At 53.2% G+C, this 13,611-nt stretch overlaps 1 protein-coding gene across 3 annotated transcripts in view; it reads right to left on the reverse strand.

Annotated features, from left to right (window-relative positions):
• CUX1 (cut like homeobox 1) overlaps positions 1-13,611 on the reverse strand; it is a 347,872-nt gene that overhangs the window by 77,270 nt on the left and 256,991 nt on the right. For 2 of the 3 annotated variants that reach the window (XM_061153495.1, XM_061153492.1), the window contains exon 11: positions 8,842-9,030. In XM_061153495.1, coding sequence (XP_061009478.1) covers positions 8,842-9,030 — 189 coding nt within the window. The remainder of the gene's footprint in view (positions 1-8,841; positions 9,031-13,611) is intronic. The other variant, XM_061153494.1, reaches the window with a different exon arrangement.

The following is a 13,611-nucleotide window of genomic DNA, read 5'->3' on the forward strand; positions in this document are numbered from 1 at the left end:
GGCAGCCTAGACATGCACAGTGGAAGGTGACAACTGTGGAGTTGTCCCTTGTCCTTCCCTCGTGGGGCTGGTGTTGAGTGGATGTGTATACACACACACACACACATGGCAGCCATGAGGTTGTAACAAAATTCAATGAAAATAGATGGAAAAAGTTTTAAAAAGTGCAAAACAGAACAAGGAAAAAGCCGCTTTGTATGAAATCCCCCAACATGGCAAACTGGGTGAAGAAATGCTGTCCTGGCATTTTAAAAGCAGCGTGTGGCTTTTCACAAACTACCCGAGGCCAGTTGATGAGTATGGTTAGTTGTCAACACCGCTGGTGGGACCCTGCTGATGAGAGTCACAGCTCCTTTGTCACTGGGATCGGTACCAGGTATCAGGGAAATGCGTTTGCATTTCTGGATGGCATCCCCCAGATTCCAGGGTTTTCGGAGGAGAGATGGTCCACTGGGTAGGAGGTTAGGGGCTCTTTGGCAAGGCCCAGGGGCGTGACTGCAAGTTTCGTGGGTATGAGGATGCTCTGATGTGCTCCACTCAACTCTGTGAGCCCACGTGGCTGATTTCATTCAGAGCCCTGCAGGGCCTTCTCGCCAGGAAGAGCCTTTGGCATACAGTGGTGAGCAGAGGGTGCTTCCTTCTATGAAGGTGCGTTTGGCCTAGTTTGTTCTTTATCTGCAACTTCATCCCCCTGTCTCCCAACCAAAGGAGCTTTTTGTGGCAAATAGGACAGCTTGACATGAAACACAGACTCAGCCAGCAGAGGGTCCTGGCCATTTAGCCTCTTTCCAAGCCTGGGGTGAACAACTTCCATCCTTGAATCAACAGCCCCTTCCCATCTGTAGGGCTTCTGGTTGCCTTTCAGGCTCTGCTTGATCAGCCATGTCTATGATCACAGTTTAAAGCCGACTCAGAACATTCTAGAACTTGGAGAGAAGATTCCCACCTGGCCCACCAGCCTTGTGATGCTCACCTGAATCCTATGTGCCCCCATTTAGCCCATCTTTTCCTGCGGTCTTTGTGGGCAGTTTCTTGTGTTTGTATTTTCCATTGTGGAGAATTGCTTTGCCCTCATTCCTTTTTCAGACCTCTGGCCAACTTTCTCTATTATGATGGTTTCTCCTCGCAATCAAACAGGAGGTAGCAGGCGCTCTTTTTCCAACAAAAGATGCTCAGAAGGTGCTCACGAAGGAGTGATTGTTTCATTCTCCTCCTTGTGGTCGAACAGCGGGGAAACACTTCCTGTTACAAGATTACCCAGTGCTGCCGGGACGCAAAGCACCTTCAGAGGATGAGACCCACTGCTGCTGGATGCAGGGCACATGTAAGATGTGGTCGAGTTCACAGAATAGGAGACGGATAGGAAGAAGGATGGACATGGAGCTTTCGGACCTGGCACGGCCCGGAACCCAGGGTCAGTTCTGTCACTCACAAGCTGAGCCCTGTGGGCACATCGATTGGTGGCTCATCCATGAGATGGGAGCAGCAATGACCTCTGAGGGTTGAGCGAAAGGGAGGGAGACAAGGAGCCACTGCAGACGCTGGCACTGTGGGCCCTTTGCTGCGGGACCACTGTCGCTGCCAGATCTTGGTATGGGGTCCCTGAGGGTATGTCTCCAGGCTCTCTCTGCAGACCTGAGATCGGCCCAGATCAGAAGGTTTTAGGACTGGAATCTGGTTGAATATGAGTTTTCACGGAGAACTAAGAGGCTTCCACTGAAATTTCTGTTGTTTATCTGGAGGTAGAGTAGTCAGGAAGCACCCAGGACAGTGCCTGCAAACCTCGGTTGAGCAGACACCTGGATGGGGGCCTGGTGGGGCTGGTGCTGCCTCAGGACCTCTCCTGATGGACATGAGCAGGGCGGGAGGCACACAGTGTGGGCCCAACTTGGGGGGAAAAGCCCAAGAGCCCTCAGCTCCGTTCTTTGACCCCAGACTCTTTGCTGGGAGCCAGGAAAGTCTAGTTGCGGAGTATCCTGCCTGGACGGCAGCAGGCACTCCAGGCCGTCCCTCCACTGGAGAGTCTCCCCCTGGACTTCGCAGATGCTCACTGCACTGTGGGCCAGATCCCAGGCCTGGCTCCACACCCCATACACCATCTTATTTAATTATCTCAACATGTCTGCAGAGCATCTGTTTGTCCAAAGAAAGGAAAACAAAAACCCAAAAAACACATGGGTTCTGCACTGCAGGCCTTGGTGGGATGCCTGAAACAAGTGCAGGAGGCAGTGAGGCACTGGTGGGCTGGGGCCCGATAGACCCGAGCCAGGTCCTGGCTCAGCCACTGAGCAGGAGAGACCCTGGACAAGGCGCTTAACTTCTCGAAGCCTCGGTTTCTTCATCTCTAAAATGGGGGTAACGGCACACGTGGCGCAGGGCTTCATGAGGACTAAATGGGACAGCTGTCCCTCGGCACCTAGAGTGGGCTGGTTCCGGGACCTCTGAGGTGCCAAGTCCACAGACGCGCTAGTCCCTTACATAGAACAGCGTGGGGCACTTGGCTCTGCAAACCCCTGGATGTGGGACCCGCAGACAGAGCGCCACCAGAATACTGAGCACCTAGCATGGTGCTCGGCACATGGTACTGCCCTCAGTACTGGTGGTGAGTTATTATGGCAGTTATTGCTACTTTATCCCTGGGGTGATCCTGAATATGGGCTTCCCTGGTAGCTCAGCTGGTAAAGAATCTGCCTGCAACCCAAGAGACCCTGGATTGATTCCTGGGTTGGGAAGTTCCCTTGGAGAAGGGATAGGTTACCCACTCCAGTATTCTTGGGCTTTCCTCGTGGCTCAGATGGTAAAGAACCTGCCTGCAATGCAGGAGACCTGGGTTAGATCCCAGGGTTGGGAAGATCCCCTGGAGGAAGGCATGGCAATCCACTCCGGTATTCTTGCCTGGAGAATCCCATGGACTGAGGAGCCTGGCGGGCTGCAGTCCATGGGGTCGCACAGAGTCGGACACGACTGAGTGACTAAGAACAGCACAGCACAGTACTTCCTGAATATGACTAGACGGTTTCTGAAGACACTTTGTGGGTCTCAGGCCAGGCGCTCCATCTCTGAGGTTCTCCACATCCCCGCTTGCCACCTCCCAGCGCCCCACTGCCCTGGGCACATCCACGGAGGAGGACAGATGCCTGAGCGGCTCTGGCTGTTCCACGCCGATGGCAGGAACGGCAGCCCTACATCTCGGGCTATGAACACAGAATCTGGGAAGCGGGTTGCCTTCCTGAGAAGCTGCTCGTGGGATGGAACAGGGAGGAAAGGTCTGACCTTGTACAGAGTGGGGAGGAAAGGTCTAGTGTGGAGCTGGGCTTCTAGCTCAGACCTAAATGGCTGAGCGGGAGCCTGGGTAATAGGCTTAGCATGTCGGGTCTCACATTTCTCCTCTGGGGAAGCGGGCGGGTGAGAATACGGGTTTGCAAAGGACAGAGTTGAGGAAATGTGAGATGCACATGTGCAAGCTGCAAGGGCCCCTCCAACACATGTCTTATAATATAGGTCATGTATGTTTAATACTATAGGGCTTCCCAGGTGGTGCTAGTGGTGAAGAACCACTGGCCAACGCAGGAGACCTGAGAGACGTGGGTTTGACCCCTGAGTCAGGAAGATCCCCAGGAGAAGGGAATGGCAACCCACTCCAGTACTCTTGCTTGGAGAACCCCGTGGACAGAGGAGCCTAGCGGGCTGCAGTCCATAGGGTTGCAAAGAGTTGGACATGACTGAATTGACTTAGCACGCATGAACTCACATTTAATTCTACAAAGCTTAGGAGCTCTGGAGCTTAATGGCTCCAGAACTTAGGAGAGCTCATCAAATGTTCCTTGAATTGCTAGAAGCATTATCTATGTGAAGTTCTCAAAATCCTGGCTAAGACTCAAGTAATGAGGTAATTTAATTTCAAATGCAAAGTATTTTGGTGTGCAGCAAATTAGGTACTAAATTTATAAAAGACATCTATCTTAGTCAAGTTATAACATGGGGCCTAGGGCTGCCAACTTAAGGGTCTCTGGCACAGAGACTAACGCAAAGACCCCCGAGAGGCCTGGTCCTCTGGGATACACAGCGAGGGGTCGAGGAGGCAACACGTCTTTGCCACATGGAAGACGGGGCCAGAGAGGTGATTGCATTGTTGTTTACCGGTGACTCCGACTCTTCCCTCTGGGGTGATGGGAGACAGGCTTCTGGCAGTGCTGTCTAAGGACCCACAGGTCAGGTTAGGGGAGTCACTGTGTGACACCTCACCCTGACATGGACCCTTGGGCAGAACCCAGTGGGTATGATTGGGCTCCCTGGCCCAGGGCAGAGGTCTGAGGTTGACTCTTCTTCTGTGGGGGCTGGAACTAGGCAGCGTGCCCCTCCTTTTCACCTGAACAGTGACCCCCTCCCCACCCCAGGTCTCCATTGCTCCTTGGTGAGAGGTGGTAGTTAAGTAAATTTAGGGTCGGCTGATGTTGGGGAGGTGCTGGGGAGGACTAAACCAACAGTCGTCCCTTGGTATAACTTCATCTTTCATCCCTGGGCAAGAAGCCCAGAGATGCCTGGTTGGGTGCTGCGCATGCTCTGCAAGGATGCTGGGGACGTGAGACCAAAAGGGTTAGGGTGGTGGGGAGAGTGACCGTGACATTAGAGGCCTTGCTGCCAGCTGGAGAAGCGTGCTCTGGATAGAAAAGGGGGAGTCCCTGCGTGGTAACCTCATCACAAGTCACCTCAAGCTGCGATCCCGGGTGACTCAGCACAGAGGGGACGGGAGCCGACTCCTTAAGGGTCCTGGCTGGATATTTCAGCCACCTGGACATTGCAAGGTTGGCTAAGTGGGCCACAAGCTGGGGACCGTCTGCAGGTGAATATCAAGAGTCACTCATCCAGTGACCAAGGGCACCTGTGTCTAAGAGGATTCACCGTAGATTCCTGCAATTAGCTTTGGAAGCATTTCCAGTAATGCCCACCAGTCTACAGCGATTTACTTATGACCTCAATCCAGAGTCGGGCCTCGAGGCCTCTAGCACAAAGTCCCCCAGTTCCTCCCTCTGGGGCATCACAACAGCTGCGGCCCTGGCCCGGGGCCACCTTCACACCTCGTGCTTTCAAGATGCAGCCAGGACGAGGCCCAGGGAGGCTCGGCCCCCGGGCTCTTTGATGCTAGGGTGTCTGACGTTAGGAATTGCTCGTGCCATCCAGGGCGAGCGGGGGCCATGGAGGGACACGTGTACAGGTCTCTCCTCTACAGCCTCGGGCTGGAGGGATCACTATCATACCCATCAGCCCGGTGAGCATCAGTGGGACTGGATGTTGGAGCTTCACACACTGGGACAGTGATAAGACGCTGGTTAAAATGTGGTCAAGGGCAGCCCTGGTGCAGGGGAAACATGGCTGGAAAGGGAACTTATGTAACTAAAGAGGGAGTGTCCACAATTAAAGTTGCTGAACGAGTGCAGAGAAGTGGCTGTCGTTTTTTTTTCGTCCTCACCCTGAGAGAGACAGTGGCTCAAAAGGACCCAACAGAACCTCTGGAGGTGGCCTGAGCGGTGTGGATAGTTGGGGAGGCTTGTGTGGTTTGGAAAAAGTGTGATTCTAACACATGGGTCCATGCATCCAGTGAGAACCATTGATCTTTAAAGCATCTGTAGAAAATATTATTTCTCCCTAGGGGAGACCGGCCTCAGTGAGTCTTTCTTGTGGACACATGTTTTAAATTGGAGCTATCGGTAGCCATGTTTCCTGGGCTACTGAAGGGTTCTGACAGAAGACCCCAGAGCTGTGTTACCAGAGACAGCAGCCTCATGATGGCGGTCAGGCTATTTCATTGGTTACGAGTACAGAATGATCCCTGACAAGTGGCATGGAGCTGAAGCACTTGTCAGATCAGACAGGAAGAAACGTCTCCCGCTTCTGAGTCCGTTTCGATGTCTGAAGGTTAGAGGAGGCACCACTGTATTTGGATAGTGATGGCGAACTTGGCTTGAAAAAGTAGAACGTGAGGAGAGAGACTGGTAGACATCCAACCGGCAATTTATCCTCATGACTATCAGTTATGGAGGTGAAGGGAAGAAAGTATTCAGTCGAAAAGAGAGGGGGCGTGTCAGGGTGCTCAAGAAAGCAAACCGCTCAGTCCCCAAACATGTTTCATTACAGAGCACATGCACCCTAGGGTGTCCTGGTGGAGAAGACCCCAGTAAGCTCAATACATAATAATCTCAAGGCTCGTCCACTGCACTTCTGCCCTTGTGAGACCATCATCAAGCACATCACAATTTATCTCAGGTTGTGGTCAGTGTCCATGGTGAGACCACCCACCATACCAAGAGGCTGAGAGACAGCCAGAGGCTGTGGCGCCCTTGGCCGGCGATCCCAACCCGAGCCCCCAGAGCAGGTCAACACGGTCCAAGAAGGAAAGAACGGAGGAGGAGTGGTGCTGGTAGTGGCAGGAGGGGGAGGAGGAAACGGGAAGTCAGGGGAGGCTCCTGGCTGCTTCCAGAGGCCACCACAGCTGGCCCCAGACCCCTGGTGCAAAAGCATTGGGTCGGTTTGACAGGTCTCATTCATAAAATAGTTTCCTAATAATTGTTTTGCTGCTTAGTTTAGATTGGAGACTATAAATTGCACACATTAGGAAAGAAAAAAAGCCCAGGGAAGTATCTCATTCAATTAACCTTATTCCTCTGGGTGAGCAAGGCAGACGCGTTCGTTTGGGGAAGGCAGGCGCCTTTTGCGAGTAGGTCTGATATCAGGGAGAGCTTTGCTCCTGGCGACCAGGGGTTAAGATAATTAAAATCAGAGAAGTCTTGTTACTAGAGGATATGTTTTGATTATTAGATCAGATGAAGATAAGGGAGTAATAATTTTGGAAGAAGTATTGCCGAATTGTTTCATTAACTGCACAGTATTAAAGAATTCCCCCAAGATATGGGTAAAGAACATTAATTTGTGAAACTGCGTTTCATTTTTGGTGAAGGCAAACATTAAAACCTTAACTGATTAGGAAGAAATTGCTCTGTAATAAAACGGTAGGGTCTACAGCCTCCCTCTCATGTAGTCAAATGCATCACGGACTTGAGTCGCACCCTTTAGCTGTTAACAAAGGAGGAGAAGGAGAATTATCCGATAGTTATGCCTCTGCTGGGGTCAGAACGGCTGTTAACACGAGAGAATGACATTGAATCTGGAAATAAAAAGTGGGAACTGGTACTCGCTGTGCAAGCTGATGAGAGAATACGCAACACCGGCGAGTTGAACAACCATCTCCCTGTCCTGGCAGCACCGTGTCCTCGGAGGGGCCTGGGCACCGGGAAGTTTCTCAGGAGGTGGAAGAGAAACCCAAAGAGGCAGAGAAGGGTCTACTGAGGGCGAACTGTGGCCGCCCTGGTGCCAGCGAGGTCAGGCCAGCGAGCTGCCAGGAGGACAGACTTGTTGGAGACTAAGTGCTGCTTCAGAAACATGGTCATGAGTTGAGAAGGAAAAAAAAAACCCCCCAAAAAAACTCAACTTAGAAAATATCAAAATGGGGCCTAACCACATTCTAGAATTACTTTACATAAGAGAAAGTTTTCCTGACATTTTTTACGATTAACTGTGATCCACTTTCTCTCGTGCACAGGGACTATAATTGGCCGTCGGTCGCTTATCCGTTCACGCCCGTCACGAATGGGCGTTGAGTGGAGGTGGGGGGCCTCGTGGGCGGACGGCAGAGCTCGTGCCTCTGCCCTCACCGGTCCTGTCTCTCCGTCGTCACATAAGATCCCACTGAGGAGTCCTTGCTGGCTCTGACGTGTGAGTCTAGGGTGCCAGGACCACCTCCAAATTATGCTAACTTCAACAGATTGAACATACCTTAAATAAATATAATTTAAAAAATACAATGTAGAAGGTTCTGGGTTCCGAATTTGGGACACAGATGCACGAGACGCCGCAAGAGGACATAGTTTCTGGCTAGACCTCTGAGGACTGCGGGTGGGAGATCAGGGGCAGATCGTGGGGGCTCTGGGCCCTGCAGATCAGAAAACAGCCCTGCAGGTTGGGAGCAGGGCCCCCCAGGCTCGGTGCTGACTTGCCCGAAGCGCACCCTTGGCGTTCATTTTGTTTGGGCACAGGGAGGGCTGGGGTCCCAGGGGGCTGGATCCTTCTGAGGCAGCCTCCTCTAGGAGCCAGGGGAGGCCGGCAGAGCTGGACTACTATGTCTGTGGACAGCCGTGCCCTGACGGTGCTCTAGCCCAGGTCAGCGAGCTCATAGCCTCGGGTCCAGCACCAACAGCCTCTGAGTCCTTGGATGACGAGCAAGCGCAATGGGCGGGCGGGACCCCAGGATGGGGGTTTCTACCATGGGCTGCGTGAGAGGATGGCCGACTGGCAGGGATGTGCCACCTGGGTCAAGCCTGTCTTGGGCTTTAGGACTCTGCTCCCAGCCACCTCACAGGGGTCAAGGCTGCCATGCCTGCTGTCAGTCAAGACACGGAGTCCTCCAAACAAGAGCCTAATGGAACTTCTGAGAGGAGCTGAGTCCAGGGGAGCCTCATGCCTCCTACTGGACTCACTGGAGGGAGAGACTCAGGCTGATGGCTGGAGCTCGACCGAGATAAGTCCCCAGCAGTCACTTTTGCTTTTAAAAGGAGAAGGAATTTTAAACATCACTGTCACAGACAACAAGATGGCTTTGAGGTGAGGCACCCTGCCATGGTCATTACACGGTGGGGTGAAGTGCCCTTTGAAGAGCTCAGGGTGCTGGTGGGCAGCCAGATGCCCTGTGCCCTAAAGGACCATGTGTGGAGGGAGGTGGTGTGTGCACGCGTGCGTGCTGCCCTCCCCGGCCCCCCGAACTCCCTCCCAGCCCTCTGACGCCCTTACCTTAAGGGTGCTGTTCTTGGCGCTCAGCTGCTGCTCGAGCTGGGAGATCTGGCTGGCCGAATTCTCACGCAGCTTGCTGAGGTTGGCCTGGAGTCTCTGCACATCCTCCACTAGCTGGGCGATCTCCCGCTCCTTGGCGGCCAACTCAGCTTCCAGGCTGGAGCGGGTCAGCACCTCTATGGCCTGCTCCTGCGGAGGACAAAGGAGATGACAGAACCGCTCCGGCTTCGTACGGGTGCGCGGGGTCGGTCGTCGGTGCTGGTGGCCGGCTGAGGTGAAAAGCAGGCGGCGGGAAGGATGTGGATGGTGACGTGGATGAGACGGCAGCACCTTGTGTCTCTGCTCAGACCCGCCCTGCCCACCGCCCTGCCCCCGCCGCCTTCCCACCTGCCTGGGAGCTGCCGCCTGGATTCGTCTGTTCAACAACCATTTACCGAATACCCACTGTGCACCAGGCACACGGCAGAGGACGAAAGGACAGAAGTCCTGTCCCCATGGGGCGGGGCAGGGTGGGCCTGAAGGTGAAAGTCCCTCAGTCGTGTCCGGCTCTTTGCGAACCCATGGACTATACAGTCCATGGAATTCTCCAGGCCAGAATACCGGAGTGGGTAGCCTTTCCTTTCTCCAGGGGATCTTCCCGACCCAGGATTTGAAGCCAGGTCTCCCGCATTGCAGGCAGATCTTTACCAGCTAAGCCACCAGGGAAGACCAAGAACACTGGAGTGGGTAGCCTATCCTTTCTCCAGCGGATCTTCCAGACCCAGGAAACGAACTGGGGTCTCCTGCACTGCAGGCGGATTCTTTACCAACTGAGCTATCAAGGCACCTTAAATATGCTTATTAGCACGGAGCGTGTTGGATGGTGATAAGTGCCATGAAAAAACTGAAGCAGGGACGGGGCATCTGGGGTTAATATGTCAGGAGAAACCTCATTGAGAGGGTGACTTTTGAGCAAAGGCCTGAAGGAGGTGAAGGAAACGGCCCTGCTGATGATGGCTGGGGACGCCAGAGGGGAAGGTTCTGAGGACGGCTTCTGGGATGTTCCACAGCATTCGGATTTTTCTACCACAAGATGAGATTCAGTATCCTTTTGCTTCATTACTATATTATCTAGAAGCTGAGATATCATTTGACAAGTTGATTCTCAGAGTTGGCAATTTAAAAAAAAGCTAAAAGATGTGGAAAATGCATTATTTGGGGTTCCTTTGCTTACAAATTCTTTTGATAATTGCTGTTTTAAAAACCTTACTCCCCACTCCTCAAATTTGCTCATTTTAGAAAATATGCAAAACAGGGAAAAGATCTTTTTTAAAAGTCAAATTCATAACTCCACTTCTTAAGTAGGAGAGCAGTACTTTTGTCAGGTTTTAAAAGTAACTGTAGCGCCTGAATAATTCTGGGAGCTTGTCTGCAGGGCGGAGCGCTTCTGGGTGTGACTGATGGGGTGGGGAGGGGAGGATGGCTTGGTCCCCGTGACAGCAGAGACCTGGGGGTGGCTCACACTGCAGTCTAGAATGCCACCATTCCCGCCGAACCCCGGCCCCCGGACATGCACTGCTGCGTGCCGTAGTCTGGCCTAAACTGGGGCAGGGAACTGTGGCAGCTGCAGCCCCAGTTAGCAGGGACAGCCATGCCATCCCACATGTGACATGCCTGTCACAGGGTTCTCACTTTTGCGGACAGCTGGTCACCAGGGAAATAATGTTTCCTATCTCCCTCCCGGGAAACTAAGGCCTTTACCATGTAAGAAAGTGAAGCTTTGTGGGCAGTGTCTCTAGTCTGCATGACGTTGTAAAGTAAGCCCTTCGCTTCCCCTGACTTCTGGCAGATCTACCCGTGGCCCTGGGGCCCCAGTGAGCATTCTCCCGCCAACTTATTAAAGAGGCACATGCTGTCCAGATCAGTTCTGTTCAGACTGTGCTCCACAGACCGGTGCCAATTCATAAACCGTGGCCGGTACATAGTGAGACAAGCACTGAAATGGAGAATAAGCGTTTAGAAACTTTTACAGCAATCTGATTTTGCTGTGACGTTTTTATTGTCTTTTGTAAAACAGTCTGCAACAGATTGGAAATTAGAAGCAAAACAAAACAAATAAAAGCGTCCTTAACCACAGAGAATTTAGGAAGCTCTGCCCTTAGACAACATGGGCAGGAACTGAAGTCAGGAGCCAAGGGACTGCAGAGAAGTCTCCCCCACAGTGAGGACAGCAGAGGGGCCTGCGGATGAACGGAGGGTGTGGGTGGACGGGTGAGCCTGTGGGAAGAAGAGGGGCTCTGTCTCCGGGCACAGACGCCACAGGTGGGACGGGGTGGGAGAGGCAGGGAGCAGGGCACGAGGAAGCGGTGACCGATGCTGAGGGGCCGGCTTGAAGAGGTCTGAGTCTGTTGGTACCTGAAAGTGACCACTTGGGAGGGCGGCCAGGGGGCCCGGACTTAGCAGGGGGACGTGATGACAGTGATACAGGGAGGTCGGCCTCGTGGTGGGGGTAGGCTGTGCTATGGTATCTAATTGAACTTATTTACCTTCCAGGGATGAGGAATGGCAGCCATAGAGACTGTGAAAGTGCTCGTAGGGAAAGAATCTGTAAGACAAACCGGAAGGTGATCTGGGGTTTTCAACAGGTGAGTGCAGCTCACCACATCAGGGACAAGGGGCTCAGAAGACATGTGTAAAAACAGCAGCTCTCAGTGTGGCCCTGGACCCAGGATGGGGGCAGGGGACGGGCTGTCCCAGGGGATGGATGTCCACTCAGCTCCTGGGGCCCAGCCTGTCTTGGCCCACAAGTAAACCACGTGAATGTAGGCATGCCAATTAATTCAGGAACAGCCACAGAGTGCTTATTCGTAACAAAGCAAACATCATTCGTGTCCCACATAAATTATGTGAGATGAGATGAGGTAATATACCCTAAAGCAATGGGACCTTGGAATTAGGATAGGAAACACCACCCTCCTCTGCACCTGAATGTGCTCACTTCCATCTCTAGCACAAGGGCATCCTGTCATCCCATCGTGTAGACACAGTGGGAAATGGAGGGAGAGCTGGACAAGGGCCTGGGAATGGACCAGGGGCTGTGGGTGGAGGAGAGGCCCACACCTGGGTGATGGAGGTGTGGCCCGCTGGTCTGTGGGCACCAGCTCAAAGGAGATGGTGGGACAGGGTCGGGGAGGGGTGGAAAACTGTAGGAGGTTGGCCTCTGGCAGTTCAGTAATAAGCAGTAATAACTGAGATTAATCAGTTGAGATTATTATTGAGAAATGTGGAGCCAGGGGACCAGGACCACTGCCTCCCTCGTGTCTGTCTAGGCCTTGATTAGCCACACCCAAATCCCTTGGTTGTTGTTTAATCGCTAATCATGTCCAACTCTTTGTGACCTTATGGACTGTAGCCCATCAGGCTCCTTGGTTCATGGGATTCTCCAGGCAAGAATATTGGAGTGGGCTGCTATTTCTTTCTCCAGGGGATCTTCCTAACGCAGGGATTGAACCCTCATCTCCTGCACTGCAGGCAGATTCTTTACCACTGAGCCACCAGGAAAGCCCAAATCCCTTGGGGGCTTTAGCAAACACATGGGGTCTAGCCCTGCTGTGGCGGCTGTGGTTCAGGGGCCTGGGGTAGGGCCCAGGGACTCCCCAGTGACATGGATGGGGTCCAGGGTCAGGACCCTGGCTTGGACAAACCATGGAAGGACAGAAACTGACTTCCCTCAGCCTGACAACAGGCCCCTGTGAGCACCAGCATGGGGTCCTGAGTCTGTCTTGGGGGACTTGCCCAGGCTCCAGGCTTCATACATAAGGGTGCTGGGACTGGGGGGTGGGGGTGTGTTTCCAAAGGGGAGAATGAACGCAGAAGCAGCAGTGGCTGAGGGAGTACCCATTAAACTCTGTCCCTTGGAACCATCTGCCTGCCTGCCGACCCGCTTGTGTGGACCCTCGCAGGTCACATAAATCCTCTCACAGAGACCAGAACACGAAGACCGGACAGAAGATGCCAGATAATGATCTCTGCTACCCTGCAGCCATTTTCAGGTGAAATACGAAAGAGATACATGAGTGTTACTCAACGTGCGGGAAACCTGATGTGCGGTGATGGTGGGCCGGGATCCCAGCCTGCGAGGCAAACGCTTGGAGTCTAGGCTGACCTCTCCGGGGAGGGCCGAGGGACTGGGAGGCTCCGTTTCCCTTCCTCCTCATCACCCTGCTATTCCTGCCAATGCCAAGTGGCCAATGTAGGTGGACTCCATCCAGTTTGTTCACCTGATGGATAGGCGTTTAGGTTCAAGGCGGCCTGGTGTGGGGCATCAGAGCCCCGAACTAACATTTTCCTGTAAATACTTGCCAAACAGCCTGCATATCTCCTGTCTCCTTGAGTGCGCACGAGTGTGCCCCCATCCGGGGTGGCTGGATGGAGGGAGAAGAAGGGGTGGACTTTGGAGCAAGACAACCTTGGGCTCACATTCCAACTCGGTCATGTTTTAGCTGTGTGACCCTGGGCAGATGACTTAACTCTTCTGAGCCTGTTTCCTCACATACAAAATGAAGGCAACAAAACTGTCCTCTAACGACCGCGGCATCATGAGGCAGAGATGAGATAACCGTCAGGAGCCCTGCACGGCACCTCAGGCAGGAGGAACAGAGCCTTCCGGAATCGGCGATTCCACTAAGACCCCAGTGGCCCGGGATCTTTGGCTTCTGCTGGATCTATAGCCTCGACTGTTTCTCTGCTGAGATCTGCCAGCCAAGCCCAACAGACTTTGTGCCGCTGGCC

Source organism: Dama dama, chromosome 10 (genome assembly GCF_033118175.1).
Source record: "Dama dama isolate Ldn47 chromosome 10, ASM3311817v1, whole genome shotgun sequence".
Classification (NCBI taxonomy): Eukaryota; Metazoa; Chordata; class Mammalia; order Artiodactyla; family Cervidae; genus Dama; species Dama dama.